This window comes from Oncorhynchus mykiss, chromosome 5 (assembly GCF_013265735.2).
Source record: "Oncorhynchus mykiss isolate Arlee chromosome 5, USDA_OmykA_1.1, whole genome shotgun sequence".
Lineage (NCBI taxonomy): Eukaryota > Metazoa > Chordata > Actinopteri > Salmoniformes > Salmonidae > Oncorhynchus > Oncorhynchus mykiss.
This window is the reverse complement of record NC_048569.1, coordinates 37,294,744-37,318,328: the sequence shown is the minus strand read 5'-3', so window position 1 is coordinate 37,318,328 and position 23,585 is coordinate 37,294,744. Positions and strand designations below refer to the sequence as shown.

Sequence of the window (23,585 nt, the reverse complement as noted above, 5' to 3'; positions counted from 1 at the left end):
CCCATTCACCCTCTGAATGGCACATATACACAATCCATGTCTCAATTGTATCAAGGCTTAAAACTCATTCTTTAACCTGTCTCCTCCCCTTCATCTACACTGATTGAAGTGGATTTAACAAGTGACATCAATAAGGGATCATATCTTTCATCTGGATTCACCTTGTCAGTCTACAGTTGAAGTCGGAAGTTTACATACACTTAGGTTGGATTCATTGAAACTTGTTTTTCAACCACTCCACAAATTTCCTGTTAACAAACTATAGTTTTGGCAAGTCGGTTAGGACATCTACTTTGTGCATGACACAAGTGATTTTTCCAACAATTGTTTACAGACAGATTATTTCACTTATAATTCACTGTATCACAATTCTAGTGGGTCAGAAGTTTACATACACTAAGTTGACTGTGCCTTTAAACAGCTTGGAAAATTCCAGGAAATGATGTCATGGCTTAAGAACCTTTAGAACCTGATAGGCTAATTGACATCATTTGAGTCAATTGGAGGTGTACATGTGGATGTATTTCAAGGCCTACCTTCAAACTCAGTGCCTCTTTGCTTGACATCATGGGAAAATCAAAAGAACCTCCACAGGTCTGGTTCATCCTTGGGAGCAATTTCCAAACGCCTGAAAGTACCACGTTCATCTGTACAAACAATAGTACACAAGTATAAACATCATGGGAACACCCAAGCAGCCGTCATACCGCTCAGTAAGGAGATGCGTTCTGTCTCCTAGAGATGAACGTACTTTGGTGCGAAAAGTGCAAATCAATCCCAGAACAACAGCAAAGGACCTTGTGAAGATGCAATGGGGGAAAAGGTACAAAAGTATCTATATTCACAGTAAAATGAGTCGTATATCGACCTATTCAGAAAGGCGGCTCAGCAAGGAAGAAGCCACTACTCAAAATTGCCATAAAAAAGCCAGACTACATTTTGCAACTGCACATGAGGACAAAGATTGTACTTTTTGGAGAAATGTCCTCTGGTCTGATGAAACAAAAATAGAACTGTTTGGCCATAATGACCATCGTTATGTTTGGAGGATAAAGGGGGGAGGATACCTTCTCAACCGTGAGGGCATGGGAGTGGCAGCATCATGTTGTGGGGGTGCTTTGTTGCATGATGGACTGGTGCACTTGAGGGAGGAAAATTATGTGGATATATTGAAGCAACATTTCAAGACATCAGTCAGGAAGTTAAAGCTTGGTCGCAAATGGGTCTTCCAAATGGACAATGACCCCAAGCATACTTCCAAAGTTGTGGCAAAATGGCTTAAGGACAACAAAGTCAAGGTATTGGAGTGGCCATCACAAAGCCCTGATCTCAATCCTATAGAAGATTTGTGGGCAGAACTGAAAAAGCGTGTGCAAGCAAGGAGGCCTCCAAACCTGACCTGACTCTGTCAGGAGGAATGAGCCAAAATTCGCCCAACTTATTGTGGGAAGCTTGTGGAAGGCTACCTGAAACGTTTGACCCAAGTTAAACAATTTAAAAGCAATGCTACCAAATACTAATTGGTGTGTATGTAAACTTCTGAGGAATGTGATGAAATAAATAAATGCTGAAATAAATCCTTTTTCTCTACTATTATTCTGAGATTTCACATTCTTAAAATAAAGTGGTGATCTAACTGACCTAAGACAGGGAATTTTTACTCAGAGGAAATGTCACGAATTGTGAAAAACTGAGTTTAACCTCTCAGGGGTATGTGGGACGCTGGCCAACATCCAGTGAGATTGCAGAGCGCCAAAATCAAACACAGAAATACTCTTTATAAAATTTCAGAAAAGATACAACTATTTTACATAGGTTTAAAGATTAACTTCTTGTGAATCCAACCACGGTGTAAAAAATACTTTACTGCGAAAGCATACCTTACAAATATTTGAGAACGTAGCCCAGCAGACAAATCATTACAAACAGTAACCAGCCAAGTAGAAGAGTTACACAAGTCAGAAATAGAGATAAAATTAATCACTTACCTTTTGATGATCTTCATATGTTTGCACTCGGAAGACATTCATTTATTCAATAAATGTTCCTTTTGTTCGATAAAGTCTCTCTTTATATCCGAAAACCTTCGTTTTGTTTGCGCCTTTTCTTCAGTAATCCACAGGCTCAAACACAGTCACAACAGGCAGACAAAACAATCCAAATTGTATCCGTAAAGTTTATAGAAACATGTCAAACGATGTTTATATTCAATCCTCAGGTTGTTTTTAGCCTAAATAATCGATATTATTTCAACCGGACAATAACGTCGTCAATATAAAAGGTAAACAAGAAAGGCACTCTCTCAGTCACGCGCATGAAAAAGCTCTGTGACACGGCAGGGTCCACTCATTCAGACTGCTCTTACTCCCTCATTTTTCAGAATACAAGCCTGAAACAATTTCTAAAGACCTTTGACATCTAGTGGAAGGCATAGGAACTGCAATTTGAGTCCTAAGTCAATGGATACTGTAATGGCATTGAATAGAAAACTACAACAACAACAAATAAATCCTACTTCCAGGATGGATTTTTCTCAGGTTTTCGCCTGCCAAATCAGTTATGTTATAGTCACAGACATTATTTTAACAGTTTGGAAACTTGAGTGTGTTTTCTATCCAAATCTACCAATTATATGCATATCCTATCTTCTGGGCCTGAGTATAAGGCAGTTTAATTTGGGCATGCTTTTCATCCAAAATTCCAAATGCTGCCCCCTACCCTAGAGAAGTTAAATGTATTTGGCTAAGGTGTATGTAAACTTCTGACTTCAACTGTATGTCATGTGTGTTTTGCACACTCAGTGTATATTGTGGGGTCATGATCTAACCTTTTACACAGTAACTTGTGATCACTACTTAAGCAATAAGGCCAGAGGGGGTGTGGTAAATGGCCAGTATACCACGGCTAAGCGCTGTTCTTATGAACGACGCAACACGGAGTGCCTCGATACAGCCCTTAGCCGTGGTATATTGGTCATATACCACAAACCCCCAATGGTGCCTTATTGCTATTCTAAACTGGTTACCAACGTAATTAGAGCAGTAAAAATAAATGTTTTGTCATACCCGTGGTATATGGTCTGATATTCCACAGCTGTCAGCCAATCAGCATTCAGGGCTTGAACCATCCCATCATAATTTGAGATAAATTCCTCTAAATAATCTCGATGTAAAAAGAGTGAGTGTAGTAATGTGGGTCTTGAGGAGTGAACATGTTTGTTGTCTGTATGCTTTTGTCAGCAGTTCAAAGTTCTGATTAGGATCACTTGTCAGTGTCTGTATTTTATCTGATTCACCTGAGCTGACAGTGCAGATAATGTATTGAGTCGATGAACCGTAAATCAGACAGGATTCTGTATGATACTGACATCGCTCTTATGCATGACAAGATCTGTCTATAAAAGCACGGAATGTCCTTGATCGGATCTGTACTGGGCAGAAGAAACAATCACTCATTGTTTCACACAGTTATGATAAAAAATGTATTTTATTTAACCTTTATTTAACTAGGCAAGTCAGTTAAGAACAAATTATTATTTACAATGACGGCCTAGCCCGGCCAAACCCTAACGACACTGGGCCAATTGTGTGCTGCCCTATGGGGCTCCAATCACGGCCGGTTGTGGTACAGCCTGGAATCAAACCAGGGTCTGCAGCCTCTAGCACTGAGATGCAGTGCCTTAGACCACTGAGCCACTCGGGTTTCTCCACCTTCCTGGACTGTTACCAAGCACTTCTGATCAAAACAATCACTGCTAGCTTGGCTCTGAATAGCATCAGGCACACACATCTGTTGAGAGGCAGAGGGAGAGAAACTACTCCAACCCAAAGACCAAACAAGGGCTGAATGAGAGAGAGTGGGTGAAAATAATCTGGGGTAGATTTCCAGCTACACTGAATACAATAGGCATGTAACCTCTAAGAATGAAGACAACAGGGACTGTAGATAGTCTATATTCTGTGATATATGGACAGAATATACAGTCGTGGTTGCATATGGATCTAGGTGATAATAAACTGGCTTCATTTTCCGCCCTCGTGTTTATCATTACTGTAGGTTTTGACACAAGAAAGTGACATTATGTTCTATTGCAATTTCATAATGTTTCTTTTTTTGGCCACCATTACCTCCTTTAAATATGTTTGACAGTTATGTGACAAAGTAGCCTACACATTTAGACTTGTAAGGCAAAGCCATGGCAGTGTCAGAATATTTATGACTCGTCTTCAGTCCATTACTGGTGCATAAATTGCTCGACTGATTGCCCAGTCAGTGCAGGTCCAGTAATTCAGTGGCAGGACCCGTGACCTCAGGCTGCTGGACGTGTCATGGGAAATAGAGAGTGTTATGCTGACCACACAGCTCGCGTTGCAAAATAAATTTACACATGCATGTTATTAAATCTTGTGAGTAAACGAGCATCTGCGTTGGCAGGCGTTAAAATAGAACTTGGTTCTATTTGTGATGCTTGACACACTGCAAGTCCCGCCTCTCCCATCTCCTTGTTGGTTTTTAGGAGCAAATACCCACATGGGTGATTGAAAGATGACCTGAGGTCCACGCTCCAGTCCAGTTGGTGGTGGTAATGCACCTTAAAGTTGGTTGCCAACTGGCATATAAAGTCCAAAGAAGAAGAAGCCTGAAGGAGGAGAGATTACGAGAAATTAACTCTGTTTACCCATTTTTCTGTGGATGAATTGTCGGAGTAGAGGACCTTGTGCATTTCAGATAAAATAACAACCCAATGTTTATTTCCCAGGACAAATTAGCTAGCAACAGCAAGCTAGCTAGCTAAATTGCCATAAATGTTCAATGGTTTTTGACCTGTCCCCAAATTAAAATAGTTGGTTCAGAGTTGGTTTTGATATTTCAACCTGTGTGTCCTGATCGCGTCTGGTGTGGGTGGACAAAATCAACATGTCTGGTCAGCATGTCATGCCATAAATGTTCAATGGTTTTTGACCTGTCCCCAAATTAAAATAGTTGGTTCAGAGTTGGTTTTGATATTTCAACCTGTGTGTCCTGATCACGTCTGGTATGGGTGGACAAAATCAACATGTCTGGTCAGCATGTTAAGTGTCTAATTACCACTTATTTATGTGTCACAAGTACTGTGGGAAATGACACACAAACTCCATTTCAGCATTCAAATAAAGTGATTATTAACCTAGTATATCTATAGCCACTCTCAGTGGTGTAAAGTACTTAAGTAAAAATACTTTTAAGTACTACTTAAGTTGTTTTTGGGGGAATCTGTACTTTGCTATTTATTTTTTTGACTACTTTTACTTTTACTTCATCACTACATTCCTAAAGAAAATAATGTACTTTTGACTCCATACATTTTCTCTGACACCCAAAAGTACTCGTTACATTTTGAAAGCTTAGCAGGACAGGGCATTGTCTAATTCACACACTTATCAAGAGAACATCCCTGGTCATCCCTACTGCCTCTGACCTGGTGAACTCATGAAACACATGCTTCATTAGTAAATGATGTCTGAGCGTTAGCTCATGGCCCTGGCTATCCGTACATTTAAAAAACAAGAAAATGGTTCCATCTTGTTTGCTTTATATAAGGAATTTGAAAAGATTTATACATTTAAGTGTATTTAAAACCAAATACTTATCAAGTAGGATTTTACTGGGCAACTTTTTACTCAAGTCATTTTCTATTAAGGTATCTTTACTTTTATTCAATAATGACAATTGGGTACTTTTTCCACCACTTGCCACTCTACAGATGGCATCTGTAAAAGTCAGGGGCATTTAAAGTGAACCTTGTACCAGAAGATGTTGGCCTATAGTGCCATGTGATTGAACAGTTCCTAATGACAGAAAGCGGTCTAACTGGGGATGTATGGATAAATGGAGTGCTTGACCTATGGACAGGCTGTTGCCAGTATTATCTCTGTCGTGGTCAGGAGGATAAAGACAAATCATCTGTAGACCTGTAGCTTTACACACAGTTTAGGAATCCATCATGAATCGAATGCCCAGGAACATCAAGATCTGCTGGGTCTTCTCTCCTACAGTGCAGTGCTTGAATCAATGAACATAGGAAGGCACAACTGTTGGCATATATTTCACTGTAACAGATCTCTCTGGATCTCTAGAAGGAACTGTGCGCCACTGTCTTGTACGATATCTTGTCATGGGAAAATAGCTCTCTGAAATTAGCCATCTATTACTCTGATAAAAAGGCATGTTAGCGGATGCTATTAGCTTTATACAATTAACTGACCGACTCTCTGTTGTACCCCTGCTTGCGTTGCGTCTTTGAAATCTATGTCACATCAATAGAGTTAATGATTTACAGAGCAGTTAATGGAGGCTGAAGCAGCGCTTCCTGTGCCATTGGATGCAAATTGGATTTGAACAGCCTACTGTAACAAGCCACCTTGTTTCCCTGGCCTCTTGTATCCCATGTCCTTTGTGGAACATTTGCAGGCCAGGTTATGTTCAGCTACCTGGTGAGAGCTGATATGTGAGGTCTGATTGCAGAAGCTGTGGCACATGAGCTGTTAATAGCTTGATGTCCATGTCTTCTGTCCACCGGGGAGAGACCATGTTAGAACATGCATGTTACTGCCATTCACTTTTGGCTTCATGGGTGGTGAGAGTGACTGGATAGAGGTACGAATGTGATAGTGGAACTTGATGAGAGCCCATCCACTGAATCCTTTGTAAGCCGCTGGGCTTTACCTGGGATTTAGGGCCAATGTTCATTTTCAAAGCCATTCTCACTGCAAACCCTAACCTGGATTTAGCTGGTTTCACCCTATTGTATTCAGTGTAGCTGGCAAAACGGATCTACTACCCAAGGTTATTTTCACCCACTCTCTCTCACTCAGCCCTTGTTTGGTTTTTGGGTTAGTTTAGTTACTCCCCCCTGTGTCTCCACAGCTGTGTGTGCCTGATGCTATTCAGAGCCAAGCTCAGTGATTGTTTTTATCAGACATGCTTGGTAACTGTCCAGGGAGGTGGAGAAACACAGTGACACATCATTTACCACACGCCGCTAGTCTTTTAGCAGTGCCATGAATATTCATATCACTATGGCAATGGTTCTGGAGATTACACTTGTGCCATTAGGTCACTTGTTTTCGTGGATAGCTGAAGCTGTAGGCAGGGGGGACGCTGAGCTGGGAATGCTCACAGTTCACACTCGTTGGCTAAGTGAGATTAGTTGTGCTTGCATTGAACAATACCCCAAAAGCCATCGGGGGAGGGGAGCATGTATTAAATTGCTCCTTTCCAAGTTCTCACAGACTTCTGTGTTTTAGATGACCTGTAACTGATTCTTGTTCATGTCCATTGCTCCACTGTGCTTGGTAGTATGTATATCAACACCACTGACAACCCACTCACAGGCCACTGGCATGGTTAGTCCAGGCGCATTTAGCTCAGACTGCCAAACGCCACAGCCTGACAATGGGTAGCAGCTGGCCGCCAATATTCTAGTCTCACAGGCCTGCCTCATAGGATATGACCTCAATACACAACCATGCCCAGAAGCATCATGAGCTTTGGCTCTTCTTCAATTCCCTATTTCTTTATGATGGGTTTTTATTTATGTACTAGAGGTTTTGGAAGGATTTCCTTGCCGCCTTGTCATATTGACTCAGTGTAAGCATTATCATCATTCATACTGAGGTGGCTCTCCTGTGCTGTACATATTAAGCCTCTTTTGTGTTTGCTCTTTCGTAGGTGGCTCTGAGGAAGAGCACAAAGAGCCTGAGGTCGCAGGGGGGCAAGGAGAAGTGGGAGAGCCAGGTGCTGAAGAAACGGAAGACTGAACAGACTGCTGAGGGGGATGTGATTCCTGTGAATGGATTCACTGACAATCGAGCTGACTTTGATCATCAGCAGGATGGAGAGAAGGAGCAAGGGAAGGTGAAAAACAGATCGAAGAAGACCAAGCAGGTAGTCTATGGATCAATTAACCTTCCTTCTATTTGAATGACTATGCTCTCCTACAAACTAAAAACCTGTCTACCTCGTAATGTGTGTGGGCATTTTGCCCAGTGAGGTAAAAGAGATCGTACAGTTTGTTTTCGTTTTTGGTTGTTTACCTAGCTAAGCGGCTATATGTTTATCTGGAGTTCTTCCTTAGCTGTTTTCAAGCCATCCACTTTAAATCCCACAGTTTTCTTTCTCTAATGGTGATACGGCTTTGGTCCTGTAAAAAAAAAAATGGCTCCATCGTGAGGTGTTAATTGTCAGCACCAGCCAGTCAATGAACTGTGTTATCAGGTTCATTTCCGAATCTTCCCATCCTGATCTAGTAATTGCTTCACACAAGCGTGTCTGCTTTGCAGGAAGTTAGGAGAGTGCCACACAGGAAACAAGGGCCAGTAAAGAGACGAGATAAGGTGCTTTGTGAAGAGCTTCCTCCTCAGCGCAGGATGTGTCTGGGTTTGTAGCAGAGAGCACACCAGGCACTCACAAACTTATGCCCACTTCCATATCAGTCCCTGACCTAGCCAATTCCCGCACCCTAATCTGTATGTGTCGACCAGATACTACTTGTTTTAAGGTATCGCCTAGATTACCCCTTGTGGATCTCTCTTGTTCTGAACAGTATGCAAAACAGTATGTTGGGTGGTAGCCTCCTATGCAAAACAGGACAGAGCTATTATCAGGTTTCTTTCGGTGTATTTTGTTCCTTGAATTTACTGTTTATCTTAGCACACTGTAGTTAAATGGGATCTACTCTACGAAATGGATGACACCTACTCACTTGATCAATCGAGCAGTTTAATTGTGTCACTGAGGCAACATCCGGAGTGCTGTAGGAAGTAGAAGGACCTCAGATAACATCCTTTCTCAGATAACATGTACTTTGCTAAAGCGCATTGACACAGGACATTCACCTTGTCAAATCAAGTCATGAGACTAGCTGGAAGATGGCTGGATGACATGTTCACTGCCACTGTTAAATCCCACCTATACTATTTAAGTAAATCATTTTTACACGAACACACACACTCACTCACGCTCACACACAGAAATAGACATACAGTGTTCTGGGCCTGCCTGTCAAAGCAGTGAAGTGTAGCAGCCAAATGAACAATGCAGCATGGGCTGAACATTATGGAATGGTAGCTTTAAACCATGAAACCCCAGATCAACACCACATTATTGTACTGTTCCTATTGAATGCTGAGTTTCCAGTCAATATGATTTCTCTGTTTTGTCCTGAAACAACTTGTGATCTCCTGAATCAATATCTGTATAAAATCTGCATTATGCTGCATGGATCATTCAAGGTCTCCATTCCAACCCAATGTTGGTATGTGTGTGTGCCCATTTATGCATGCACTGCATTCATCTTGCCTTTAAAGAAAAGCCAGCTCTGGCTCGGAGTTGAGCCAGGGCCAGGGCTAATTGCCCATCACGGTCAGTGAATGAGTCTGGACATGAACTCTGCTTATTTTAAATCGGGTTAACTGTGTCATTGAAATGGATGTCCTCACTGATGTGTAATCACTCATTCCTGTAATACACCAGTGCCCTCTGGTGGGCCAGATTCTCATCTGGGCAGAGGGGCTATGGGTTGGCAAATTCACTGTCTACCAACTCAATGTTATGTAGATAACCCTGGACTCAAAGACATGGTGGTACTTAGTTACATTGGAAGCCTTTGAGTGTGTGATTGATCTGTCCTCTGGATCTGTCCTGTCCCTCAGGTGAAGCGGCTTCTGGGAAGGCAAAGCGGAGCTGAGGTCACCAGAACGCAGGGCACGCCTCAGAGAAGCAACTCTAAAGAACACCACAGTGGGGTATGAACAGTATTGTCTGGATAAAGGGATTTTTTTGTGTGTGCCAACAACAACCTATTGACTGATTACAGAAGGCATTTATCAGAATCTGTTATAAGCCTTTGCTCATGAACATTATAATATCTTTCCACAGAGTTCATTCTCTGGTCGGGGCTATTCGGTGAGTGACTTCAATCCTTTCTGACAGAATGAATGTCGCCTATGTTACCTATGGTACTGCTCAGACTATGAGGACAAAAGTGGGTCAGTGATTAGCTCATGCATACTGAGAAGAACAGTCCGTAACTAAAATGTCCTCAGAAGCTGGAACAAAATGTCCTCAGAAGCTAACAGGCTGATATTTAGTAACGTAGCTAAACAGGTGTCATGTCAACACGGATTAGTGATTTGTATATCTGAGTGACACTTTGACAGTGAGCAGGACTTGAGGGAGGGACTGACACATGATTTATCAGTGGTTTCAGTAGAAATTGACCGGCTGATATAGTAGCTCACAACTGTGTTGCTCCGTCGCCTGGCATGATGATTCCTTTAGAGCAAACTGTTCAGTACACACAGCAGTTAAACACACGTCGATGACTTGGAACGAGGTAACAGACCTAATGCATAATAATGTCCCCTTTCTCCCGCTCGGTTTCACTCCCGCTCGCACACTCTCTCTCTCTCTGACTTGATATGTAAACAGACTCTTACTTCTAGGCATAAACACATTTCTTACTAATCTAACAATAATACGTTTCTCAATGGATCTCCATGTTTTTTTTTTAATATGCATTATTTACAGTTATATTTCTAGAGTTTCAGTTTGAGTGTTGGTGATGGATGAAGCCGTTCTCGTGAATTAATGCAGCGCTTCGCATCCTTTCTCCCGCAGTGTGACAGTGAGAGTGACATCGATGACAAGGTCAGATAAACATTCCCACTTCTCAGAACTATTAACTTATCAGTCCTCTACATGTTATGTATTGGTGTATTCCCATCGGGGCTGTCAGCTGGCCAGGCTGTATTGTAGAGGGGGGGGGGGGGGGGTGGGGGTCCTCCAAATGGCAGACAGGGTTGTGATGGGGTCAGGTTTTCTGTCGGACCTTTTTATTTAATAGGGTCAGGGCAGCGTAAACAGTGTGTGGGGTGTCTTTGGTCTCAGTGGTGGTCCTCCTCCATCCTGAGCAGACTATTTTTGGGACATAGTTGACGTCAAGGAGGGTAAATGGCCACAAACTCTAACTTGTGTTTTGGTACTGGTTTGTGAGTGTGAGGTTCAGTCTGTGTACCTTACGGACATTATACTCATTTAACTCTTTAAAAAAAAAATGTCTACATGTTAATAATGCCAGCTCTCTTTGATTGCATTATTGGATTTTGATCTAAGGAATGCGCTGAAGCTAACTTGATTACACTGTGAATATCATTAGGGCTACTTATGAAAGTAAGGACTTTCTGATTATCATAACAAGTCTCTGTTATTTCCTCTATATGATCTATTTATTTTTGTCAGCAACCTCCTATTAAATATGGAGGCTCCAAAACTGAAATTAAACTCATGACAGAGGTCATATGAACCAGATTACGGTAATGTAGCATTTTGCAAGGTTGTTAATCAACTGATGGATTCCAGGAATATCTGGAAATAAGGTACTTACATTTGCAACACGAAAGGAACCTCATGATAGTTTACCACAGCTGAATTTCCGCCGAGTTCAACAATTTGATTTAGCAATTGAATCTGGTCAGTTTGATGTCTTTTTGATGTCATTAGTGTATAACCATGCGCTTTCCCAGCATCTGTATGATTGACACTTTACAAAGGACAGAATGCTTAAAGATGAGGAATACACAAGAGCACATCAAATATAATATCACTACATAGCTTATTTAAGTGAAAATGGTTGAGTGCTTTAGGCTGTGTGCGTGCGTGTGTGCGTGTGTGCGTGTGTGTGTGTGGACTCTGCTGCCTGGTATGACAATCTGGCCAATATTCAGCAATGTAATTAGAAACATACTGTTTTAAATGTAATTTATGGATTAGAATAAGATACTTAGCTACTAAGTTAATTTGTGTCATCCACTTTCTAATTTGTTTTTCACAAGGTAAATGTCATGGGCATTTACGTAGTGCTCTTACATGAAAGAAATGACTGATTACATTAATTGCCTCTTAATGTGTAATCTATGTTGTGATGCTTTTTATTATACTGTCAAAAAGATGCATTCATTGAGCTGTCACATACTACATGAAGTTAGAATGGTTTCGATTTAATCTCATTCAGTTTCATTTAGAAAACGTTCCCTCTCATGTCATTGGACAAGGTTAAGAGTTATGTCTCACCTTTTGTTCCTCTGATCTCATTTTCATTCATTTTACATTTCCATTTTTAGTCATTTAGCAAACACTCTCATCCAGAGCGATTTACACTGGTAGTGAGTGGATACTTTTTCACACTGGTCCCCCATGGGAATAGAATCCACAAATCTGGCATTGCAAGTGCCATGCTCTACCAACTGAGCCCCACGGGACCATACATTCATTGGGAACTTGAACACACCCCCCTGAGTGTGGCGCTGACGTCGAGTCTGGGAGTGGAGCAAGAGCCAGCATACCGGATGGTCCTGTTGATCGAGTGCTGTTAAAGATTACCGTGGAAAAGCAATCACTTTTGGCGACAGTTCCAGCACCAGACTCAAAATCCTAACCTTTTTATTTTCTCATCTTTACTCAGGTTTCAGGGATTGAGTCTGAAAAGCTCTTCACACTAAGGACAACTAATGGTAAGAATATTTTCACTCTCAATTTTTTTTGCACTTGACTCTCTGTCCTTGCTTAGCTGTTGCTAAACAGAATAGATATATTTGTCTCAGTGACATGCTCTTATATGCTTTTTCTGACATTCCATTTCTGTTCACTTGAATAAGGGCAACACCCTTATTCAAACCACACAATTATCAAGAATGACCTAATTGTTGTCAAGGTGTTGTGGCCATTGTAGTTTAAGGATACCCACACACTCTTAATTGCACAATGTGGTTTGACACTGAATGTCACTCTACCCTGTGGAAAGTCTCTGAGCTAGAGGGATTTATGTTGAAGTAAAACAGAATAATGACGCAAGTGTTTTGACAGAGATGTGTGTGCATTTGAATGTGTTGAGTTGTGTGAAATAGTTGATAAATGCCTTCTACACAATCTTTTAGCTATGAATTGGATTGAACCTCCACTTTCAGTGGCTTAGCTGCTTCATTGGGGCTAGGAAGAAGTGATGTTTGGAGTCACACGTCATTCTCAATGAGACTACTGGCTCAAGCAAGTTTGTAATCCACTGCAATATTCCCTATTATCATCCTTAGCATCTCTTAGCAATTCCATATTGTGATCTAACTATAGCTTAAATTCAACAATTAAGTGCAATTTTCACCCAAGAGAATGCCTCTCAAAGCAACATCACTGAATGGTATTTTTCCCATTCAGTATTCTTTACCTGACTGAGTTGTTGTTGCCTTATATGGGCAGCTTGATTGATTGTGTTCTTTTCACAACCCACGATTTCTCAAACTCAAAGCTCATTAGAACTAACGTGGTCACATTTCGCCTCATTTGGCCTGAAAGAGCCAAGCGGAGACTCGCACCCAGGGCCAGGCAGCATAAAGCATGCTCTAATCCCACTGGCTGGCTGGCGGTGAGAACCTTTTAGAGCTGAGCCCAGGGGTTTTATATGCCTTGTGAAAGCGATTAGAAGGTCTCTATTTAACTCTCCCTACCTCCAAGCTGCTTGTGGTGGGCTTTGGAGAGGGCATTTGTTGTTAGCTTTGGAGGTCTCTCATTGAGTCTTCCAATGAGCTGTCTGGACTTCAGCCTATTGAATGTTATGATTACAAAGAATGCTTAACACACCACTAGTCTCTCCCCAGGGCCCTCGGTTTTTGTCAGAGCTCAAAGACTGCAGGGAGTAGAGACTAGTGTTGTTTGGTGCTGGGAAAATAGGCTTTGTTGAATTATTTAATGATCATTACACTGTCTGTCTGGCTGTGAATGGAAAATATAATGGTGCAACTAACAAATTGTGAGCACTTTGTAATATGAACATGCTCATTTGCCCAAGACATGAACCCACTGGCTGTTATGAAGCTGCTCGTTAGTAGCCTCATTGTTGTTTCTAGATGTAGGCCTAGTATTCAGTCATGGAGGCCACAGGACTAAGGCTTTTATCACCAGACAACAGCGATTAGGAGCTATTCACCACAATGAATGAAGGTTGTTTTAGCTAAGCATGAACACATACACCACATGACCAAAAGTATGTGGACACCTGCTCATCGAACATCTCATTCCAAAATCATGGGCATTATGGAGTTGGTTCCCTCTTTGCTACTATAACAGCCTCCACACTTCTGGGAAGGCGTTTCACTAGATGTTGGAACATTGCTGCAGGGACTTGCCTCCATTCAGCCACAAGAGAATTAGTGAGGACGGGGGCATTGTCATGCTGAAACAGGAAAGGGCCTTCCCCAAACTGTTGCCACAAAGTTGGAAGCACAGAAAAGTCTAGAATGCCTTTGTATGCTGTAGCGTTAAGATTTCCCATCACTGGAACTAAGGGATTTAGCCCAAACCATGAAAAATCTAATGTTATTTGTCACATGCACCAAATACAACAGGTGTAGACCTTAGAGTGAAATGCTTACTTACAAGCCCTAACCGACAATGCAGTTTAAAAAAAATAATTATATATATATATATAAGAAATAAAAATAACAAATAATTAAAGAGCAGCAGTAAAATAACAATATCGAGGCTATATACAGGGGGTACCAGTACAGAGTCAATGTGCGGGGGCACTGGTTAGTCAATGTAATTAAGGTAATATTTACATGTAGGTAGAGTTATTAAGCTGACTATGCATAGATAATAACAGAGTAGCAGCAGTGTAAAAGTGGGGGGCAGGCAATGCAAATAGTCTGGGTAGCCATTTGATTAGATGTTCAGGAGTCTTATGGCTTTGGGGTAGAAGCTGTTTAGAAGCCTCTTAGACCTAGACTTGGCGCTCCTGTACCACTTGCCATGCGGTAACAGAGAGAACAGTCTATGACTAGGGTGGCTGGAGTCTTAGACAATTTTTAGGGCCTTCTTCTGACACCGCCTGGTATAGAGGCCCTAGATGGCAGGAAGCTTGGCCCCAGTGATGTACTGGGCCGTACGCACTACCATCTGTAGTGCCCTGCGGTCGAAGGCCGAGCAGTTGCCATACCAGGCAGGGATGCAACCCGGATGTTGAACCTTCTGAGGACCCATGCCAAATATTTTCAGTCTCCTGAGGGGGAATAGGTTTTGTCGTGCCCTCTTCACGACTGTCTTGGTGTGCTTGGACCATGTTAGTTTGTTGGTAATGTGGACATCAAGGAACTTGACGCTCTCAACCTAGCCCACTACAGCCCCGTCGATGAGAATGGGGGCATGCTCTGTCATCCTTTTCCTGTAGTCCACAATCATCTCCTTTGTCTTGATCACGTTGTCGTGGAACCACATGGCCAGGTCACTGACCTCCTCCCTATAGGCTGTGTCGTCGTTGTCAGTGATCAGGCCTACCACTGTTGTGTCATCGGCAAACTTAATGATGGCCTTATTGATGAAGCCAGTGACTGATGTGGTGTACTCCTCAATGCCATCGGAAGAATCCCGGAACATATTCCAGTCTGTGCTAGCAAAACAGTCCTGTAGCTTAGCATCTGCTACATCTGACCACTTTTATATTGACCGAGTCACTGGGGCTTCCTGCTTGACTTTTTGCTGGATGAGCAATTTCATGTTTGCTTGTACAGCTCATTGAGTGTGGTATTAGTGCCAGCGTCGGTCTGTGGTGGTATGTAGACAGCTATGAAAAATACAGATGAAAACTCTCTAGGTAAATAGTGTAGTGTTGCTATCTACAGCCCCAGATCATTATTCCACCTCCACCAAACTTTACAGTTGGCACTATGCATTGGGGCAGGTAGCGTTCTCCTGGCATCTGCCAAACCCAGATTTGTCCGTCGGACTGCCAGATGGTGAAGCGTGATTCATCACTCCTGAGAACGCGTTTCCACTGCTCCAGAGTCCAATGACGGCAAGCTTTACGCCACTCCAGCCGACGCTTGGCATTGCACATGGTGATCTCAGGCTTGTGTGCGGCTGCTCGGCCATGAAAACCCATTTCATGAAGCTGCCGACGAACAGTTCTTGTGATGACAATGCTTCAAGAGGCCGTTTGGAACTTGGTAGTCAGTGTTGCAACCGAGGACAGAAGATTTTTACGCACTTCAGCGTTTGGCGGTCCCGTTCTGTGAGCTTGTGTGACCTACCACTTTGCGGCGGAGCCATTGTTGCTTCTAGACGTTTCCACTTAACAGTTGACTGGGACAGCAACAGGTCAGCAACAGGTGTGGCTGAAATAGCCAAATCCACTAAGCTGAAGGGGTGTCCACATACTTTTGTAAATATAGTGTATAATAAGTTTCAGTATTTATCTGATGTGGGAAAGAATATTAAAGTCAGTCTGCCAAATCAGTCTGCCATTTCCTGGTTTCTAACATTTTTATAGTTTGCCTAATTTCAGTTTATGTGACAAAACAAACAAGCAAGTATATAACCAAAAATATTGTATTTTCAGCTGTTTGAAGAAGAAAAAACTACTACCAGAGTACAAAACCGAATGTAAAAGACACAAAAAATGAAACTTAAGAACCGGAAGCATAGAAATAGCGCACATAGACTTTCTTTCGATGAGAATGACAGATCTATAACAACATTTCTATGTGAATTTGGTCGTTTCGCCCCAAAAAGTTACATATTGCAGCTTTAAATGATTCCGTCAGCTCTGTCAAACTGTGGTTGGTAACAAAGGTTCTCTGGTTGCTCATAGACATAGGCGTTGATGAGAGGGACGAGACGAAGGTGTGCAGCTCTGCCACAGTGTCAGGTCTACAACGCAGCCAGGAGCAGAGCAGCGACACACCCCTCGATCTGCCTGCTGCCAGTCCCGCCCCTGGCTCTCAGCCTGCTGGCAGCCCTGCCCCTGCAGCCCCTCTCACCAGCACCCGTACCACCAGCCCACTTCCTGCTGTGTGTGTGAAGAAGGAGAGGACGTCCCCTCGCAACACGACCACCCCAACTCTGCCAGGGTCAGGCCTATCCCAGGTCAAGAGAGAACCATTGTCACATCACCAGGGTCATTCCCTGTACATTGGTCTCCACAACAGGTAGGACATGGCATTGACTGTACTTGTTCAAACCATTTCATAATACTGATATCCTAGATGAGGTGATATTTATTTACAACCTTGCCTTTCTCCTCCCTACAGCAGCAGCATAGAGAGATCCCGTAAGCGAACCCTCCCGCCATCCCCCCACCTCGGGCGCCATTCTTCTCCCTTGCCGGTCCTCCCCCTGTCCGTCTCGGAGTTGCCCGCACCCCACTTCTTCCTGCCAGTTCACGGGCATCGCCGCCCGGCCATGTTCACAAGCCCTCTGGGATTACCAACCAATGGCATCGTAGGACACTCCACTGAAGCAGGCTACTCAGGTAAGAGGCTTGAACAGTAAAGGAGATGGATATTGAAGGAGCCGTATAGGAGATAGATTGGTGTTTAGTGTACAACAGGTGTTGCTGGGGATACGGATTGTGGGTGAGAAAGAGCAGTTTTTGTCATAGAGTATGACCTTTAACCTCTCACCCACAACAGAGCACGACCTGCTTCGCCAAGAACTGAACAACCGTTTCCTGGCGCAGACTGCAGAGAGAGGGACTGCCTCGGGGCCACCTCTGCTGAGGACAGAGTTTCACCAGCACACACACCAGCACCAACATCAACACCAGCACCAACTCACCTTCTTATCCTACCCGAATGGTTTGCCTCCTCCACCAGGCATCCTCTCTACAACCCCAAATATGGGTCGCACAGCTGACCTAAATGTAAGTCCAGTACATGGCCACCACAAACGGCTTCATGTGAGGTTAAAGGGTAACTCTCAACCCCAATTTCAGCTTTTGCCCAAACCCTTCAAATAAAAAAATATGCATTCAGGTGAGAAGTTGTGGGTGGGGGGAATTGCTCATAATTATTCATTTTGGGGGTGGGTGAACATAGTTGTACCTGATCCCAACACTTTTTCACTAAAGCATACTTACCAGAAGTCCGCTGGCACGCTCTGATAATAAAATGATGTGCATCATGAGCAAATACGACTCTGGACAGTTGGCTCACAGTGGTAAGGCGCCAAGCTCCTGACATCTATTGCCACTTTCCGTGTAAATTCTAATCCCCCATGGGGCGCAAAAAAATATAGTTGAAATGTAGACTGACATTTATTGCGTTATTCTGTTGGGAAGAATTGTTCAATCATCACCTTGAAATTGAAGATTAGGTGCTCAATTCAAACCAACCTGCATTGCGGTGTTTACGCAATGGGTACTGTATAAAAACCTACAACTACTACCAGGGGGACCCCTCTCACAGGTATGCTTTCACTTTTCGGAATTAGAAGTGTGTGGGCACGGGATGAAAATAGTAAATACAAAATTTGATTCTTGTGGGATAAGAAATCGCAGTAATTGAGTCTACTGTCTTAGTGGACTGCGCCACCAATCATTCATAGCAGCTGGGGAAAAACACAACGAGTTGACATGACCACCATTGTCATCTATTTCTTGTTATAATGGATGTAGCTATGAATATAAACATATAATACTCATAGCCTACTTGTGTTTTTTTCCTTTGTAAAAGGAGGAATGGAACTGTGAAGCACAAAACTTTGAATTTGGTCAAATGCGGAAAAGTGCCTTACTGCCTTTTGAATTTTGTATAACGTCAGTAGTCCTAGCATCTTGCTTTTACAGTAAACCTTGAGGTGGTACCACCCAACACATCTAGAAGGGAGTGTATTTCATACCGAACCCCTCCCTTGAGATGACGTAGAGGAACCTTCTCGAGGTGCTTCTACATCACCGTTTGAATGGTGGAGTTGAACCTCTAGTGGAAAAAAATTGCTATATTTACTACAACGAACTGTCAAAATGAAGACCAGAATTGACGTGTTTCACTATAACTAAGCCTAAAACATCTGGTATGTTTTTCACCAACAGTTTTACTCTTTAATGTTATCAAAACCCACATTCATTGTGAGGAACATTTTAGGTCACCCAGAAACGAGAGAGAGATAACGCTGTGCTTTGTTTTTGCTGTTTTCTGAACTCAATCTCCTTAATAGTGTAGCCTCAGGCTCAGCAGCCGCCTCCTTTACTCTGGGGAAAACCTTGTGTTAGTTTCACATCTCAAATATCAAACTCTTTATTACAGTATCTCAACATAACAGAAATATCAGATACAGTCCCTGAGAGACACATTTTAGCTTTCAGCCGTTTAAAACTTTTTTCCGCCCACCAGGGAACATTTTGAAATATTTCATCATACTGGAAAAAAATGTATGAGCCCTGAAATGGCTGGCTGTTCCACTGACAGCTCAGTAAAGCCAGTGGAAATGGATCTCATGGCTGTTTTGACACACTCAAAGCCCTGCTGTCAGGATAAATGACTGTGCCGCAGCAGAAGGAATTAGGTCATTAGAGTGCTTTTGATCGTGGGTAATTGCTCATGGACGCTTTTGCCAGCATTGGCAGGGCTTCAGTTGGGTTTAAGCAGCCGAGATATGGAAACTCTGAACATAGCCATCCGAAGTGTGTACATGCATATGTTAAACAGTCAATGAGCTGGTTTAGCGGCGTAGATGTCAGCACTAGATCAGGACTTGAAGATGAAAAAATGCTCAAAAACAATCATTTGTAGCGTTTTTCCATTGATGTTTCTTCTTTGTCTAATATTGTCTAATATTGTTAATGTTACTTACAACATTTTTTGTCTTTCAGTTGGAAAAGTACCCAGCTAAACTGGAAAACCCCTACATAAGACATAAAAATGTAAGTGAAAGTACTGCTTTCAGAAAGATGGGGATATGTTCCTTTGGATTACTTTTCAAATTAATTATTTTTTATTATAATATGATTCTCAATGATTCTCAGTTATTTGATGATTTACTCCATACTACCTCAGCAGTACAGTCACAGATCTTCTCTGAGCGTACAAAGTTATTTTGTTTACCCTAAAGTCATACTTCATTTATTCTTACCTTAACCTATGTGTGGTCTTGCCCAGTTCTTCCCCCCCTACCCCCCAGCGATGCCTGGCATGCCAGCCCTGCACCCCCACTCAGGACCCCCAGAGCCCTTCAGCTCTCTGCAAGGAGCCTTCCAGCCCAAGGTCCATAACACATCACTGACTCCCTCAGTCTGTCTGTCTCTCTTTCATTACCCAGTGTTAACCCCCCCCCCCCACACACATGCTGTTCTCAGTCTAAACACGTGACTTCCCATCTCTCCCTAGTCTAATCCTATGGATGTGGCGACACGGCCAGGAGAAGTTCCTCACAATCTCCTACCAAAGGGCCTACGGGTATATGCCATTCGCCAGCCTTATGTAAGCTTGTTGACAGAATTCTAGCCCTCAGGTTTAAGACTAATCAAATTATTTTCCTTCTATTTATTCTAGCAGAAGGCTGGCAAATGGTGTGCAATGCATGCCCAGATCGCCTGGCAGATTCAACACCACCAGCAGAGGATGAAGGTACTTCAGATGTGTTCCTTTATTTCACTCAATGGAGCGAAAGTTTCAAATAGCGGTAAAAATCAAATCCAAATCAGATCAAACTTTATTTGTGACATGCACCGGAGGCAACAAGTGGAGACCTTGCCGTGAAATTCTAACTTACAATAATCTGTGAAGTTATGCTTTCTGTATCCTCCTCGGTCTCCGCAACTCACTTCTCAATCTCTATTGAGCTTTTAATCTTCTCTCTCTCACCTCCTCTGTCAATCTCTCTCCTCCCCATTTTATCTGTCTATCTTTAACAGCACATGCGCTTTGATCCACATAAGCTGAATATGAGCGGGGTGAAGCTGGACCTGTTTAGTCGGCCAGCTGCTCCGGGTCTTCCTCCTGGACTGTCCTATGGCCATGACCTGGCCCGACCTCTCCTGTCCTCCTCAGGTTAGCCAGCCCATTCCATTTTCATATTCAATATTGTGAGTGTTAAATGAGGATCTACGTGCAGTTATGATGATTTTGTACGGCCTTGGGAGCAACTGTGTTGGTTGCTTGCTGTAGAGATGACATGTTTACTTTATATCCCTTTATGTCAATGTGAGTGTGGTTGATTCGTAGAAAAACAAATTGCAGTGCAACTCAAGTCTATAGACTAACAGAAAGTCTTCGGTGCTGAGTAAAAAAAATGCATAGTGAAAAGAAGGAAAACAGCTATTTTTTTTTGCAGTTTTACTGTATTTTAGCAGCAGCAGAGGTCAACAAAAAGACAAGTTTTGGCAACAGCCTTCGTCAGTGTGGTTGATTCACTCACTACTGTACCTTCACCCCCTACAGGTCATTTGTCTGCATCACCATTCAGCGCCGCCACTCATCACGTCCACTATTTACCTGCTAGCCACCTCACTGGTAAGTGCCATAGGCTGCTGGTGCAACGTCTAAATAATGATGTTTAAAGTCCAAGACATTTAAGCAATAAGGCACAAGAGGCAGTGCTGTATTATGAATATAGTCACAGGTAAACGGCATTGTTCGGCCCGACGTGATAGCATCAGCATTCAGGATCCAAACAACCAGTTTAAGAATAGACATTAAGAGGTGCCATTCTTGTGATGTTCCTCAGATCCATTTGGACGAGCCAGTCACTATGGAAACCTTGGACAACTGGCAACTAATGCATTTGGCGGCCTGGGTGCCTCTTCTATTGGTAAGTTTTCGCTCTCAAATAATTGACCTCAACCAAAGACAACCTACTGTTTTAACTAAATTAGTAAATTGATTGATTTGATTGAAAATACATCAACCCTTCCTCTCACAGGCCCAGGCAGCCTGTTTGGTGGAAGGCAGAGCCATGGGTTATCAGGTTTTGTCAGCCCCCCTCAGGAAGCCTGTAACCGCCTGCACCGAACGCCCCCCTCCTTCCCCACACCTCCAGCACTGTCCAGGCCTGCTGATGTGGACCGCAAGCCCACGGTCCATAGCAGCGAGAGGGAAAGGGAAGCTAAGAAAAGGGATCACTCTGCTACCAAGGAGGAGTCGGAGAGAGACGGGTCAGTGACAGCCTTACTGTGGAAATGGCATTTCCAATCCATAAAGGCCTTGTTGTGATATAATAATATTCTGTCCTCTCTATAGGAATACTCTGGAAAGAAGCCATCAGTCCACCCACACATCCTCAGGCTTTCAGATTAGTAACCTGATTGGCAGCAGCAGCCCAGGGAGGAAGAGGAGCAGCCCAGATCAGGGACCCCAGGCTGAGAGGGAGGGCAGCTCTCTTGGGAGAGTCCAGGTGAAACAGAGCTCCTCTCCAGCGCTGGAGGTGCAGGATAGGGGATCTTCAACCCCATACACCACAGTGAAGAACCACCAATCCAACGAGAACACACAAACTCTGAAGGGACCTTTAAAGATAAAGCAGGAGCGCAGAGATGAGCCAGAGGTTATGGCTGGGCCACCGGAGTGTACCCTCTTACTCCCACCAGGCCATTCTCAGGCTCCATACCCGTCAAGGCACAACCACTTCCCCACCGCAGGCATGCTTCAGAGCAGTCATCTACCTCACTCTCTACCCCTCTCCATGAGCCCCGTGCACCCAGTGAGTAGCCTCAGTGCAATGGAGCGAGCCCGTATCCAGCCCTTCATGGGGGTCAGTACACTAGCCGCAGGTCGAAACCACCATGTGTCCCCTCACCTTTCAGGCCACTGGGACCCACTTCAAGACCCCTACAGAGGGCTGTACCTGCAGAGCCAGCAGGTACATTTGACCTATGACCCTGAGAGAGGCCACAGACAGCGGGAGCAACACCCCCACCCACAGCAGTACTTACAGGACAGGCACCGGCAGGCAGAGGAGAGGGCAAGGCTGCACCAGCTCCAGGGCTCTCCCATGGAGGGCCACCTAGCCCACACACCCACCTTTGTGTCCTCTCTGGGTGGGGTGATGTACCCTAGGCTCAGCCCCTCAGCTCCACACAGTGGCCATCTGAACAGGACTCCACAGACTGTCACTCTTAGTGCCCCACCCCCTCTGGTGCCCACCTCCACCACCACCACAACCCCTGGCAGACCTGCCACTCCTCGAAAGACCACGCCCACTAGTGTCCCACCCTCTGGGGACCCCACCCCATCCTGCAAAGCCAAAGAGGTAGAGGTGGAGGCACAGTAGCATGGAAGTCTCTTAGAAAAAAGCGACAAGACTGGCATCCTTTTAAATACACATTACACACTCAACTTGATGAAATGTCTCGCTTTTTAAAATGAAAAAGCGATAAGTCAAAATTGTGTATTGTAGATTATTTGTTAATAAATCAGAAGTTTAAGTAGTGAGTCTGCATAGAAACTGTTGAATAAGTTGAATAACTGATGTTGGATAATGTTATTTGATAGTAATATATGATGTTTTTTCATGTTTGTAAGATTTCCGTGTACAGACGTAGATTTTATGAATTTGTATATTTTTTATGTTGTGCAATGCATTACATTGTTCTTTATTACACATTTATCAACAGGTAAAACAGAAAATAGATGTTCTCCTTTTGATAGTTCGTCTTAGATGTAACCATGTTTCCTACCTGAAAATGTTATTGACTTTTACCTTCTGTAAATATTCACATAACCTGTCATTTGTTTCTATAAAGAATGTCTATTTAAACAAAAAACGTAATTACTTGATAATTCATT

General features: G+C 43.2%; 1 protein-coding gene across 5 annotated transcripts in view; it reads left to right on the top strand.

Moving 5' to 3' along the window:
- The window catches only part of LOC110523734 (autism susceptibility gene 2 protein homolog), a 28,537-nt gene extending 4,981 nt beyond the window's left edge, over positions 1 to 23,556 (top strand). The window contains exons 2-18 of one of the 5 annotated variants that reach the window (XM_036977414.1): positions 7,711 to 7,926; positions 9,693 to 9,785; positions 9,919 to 9,945; positions 10,660 to 10,689; positions 12,503 to 12,551; positions 16,676 to 17,012; positions 17,118 to 17,335; positions 17,496 to 17,725; positions 19,676 to 19,726; positions 19,962 to 20,066; positions 20,190 to 20,258; positions 20,355 to 20,429; positions 20,717 to 20,852; positions 21,243 to 21,314; positions 21,529 to 21,612; positions 21,724 to 21,955; positions 22,041 to 23,556. In XM_036977414.1, coding sequence (XP_036833309.1) covers positions 7,711 to 7,926; positions 9,693 to 9,785; positions 9,919 to 9,945; positions 10,660 to 10,689; positions 12,503 to 12,551; positions 16,676 to 17,012; positions 17,118 to 17,335; positions 17,496 to 17,725; positions 19,676 to 19,726; positions 19,962 to 20,066; positions 20,190 to 20,258; positions 20,355 to 20,429; positions 20,717 to 20,852; positions 21,243 to 21,314; positions 21,529 to 21,612; positions 21,724 to 21,955; positions 22,041 to 23,070 — 3,054 coding nt within the window. In that variant the 3' untranslated portion in view covers positions 23,071 to 23,556. Of the gene's footprint in view, positions 1 to 7,710; positions 7,927 to 9,692; positions 9,786 to 9,918; positions 9,946 to 10,659; positions 10,690 to 12,502; positions 12,552 to 16,675; positions 17,013 to 17,114; positions 17,336 to 17,495; positions 17,726 to 19,675; positions 19,727 to 19,961; positions 20,067 to 20,189; positions 20,259 to 20,354; positions 20,430 to 20,716; positions 20,853 to 21,242; positions 21,315 to 21,528; positions 21,613 to 21,723; positions 21,956 to 22,040 lie in introns of all 5 variants that reach the window. The other 4 variants (XM_036977415.1, XM_036977413.1, XM_036977417.1 and 1 more) reach the window with 4 other exon arrangements.
- Positions 23,557 to 23,585: the final 29 nt, after the last annotated feature.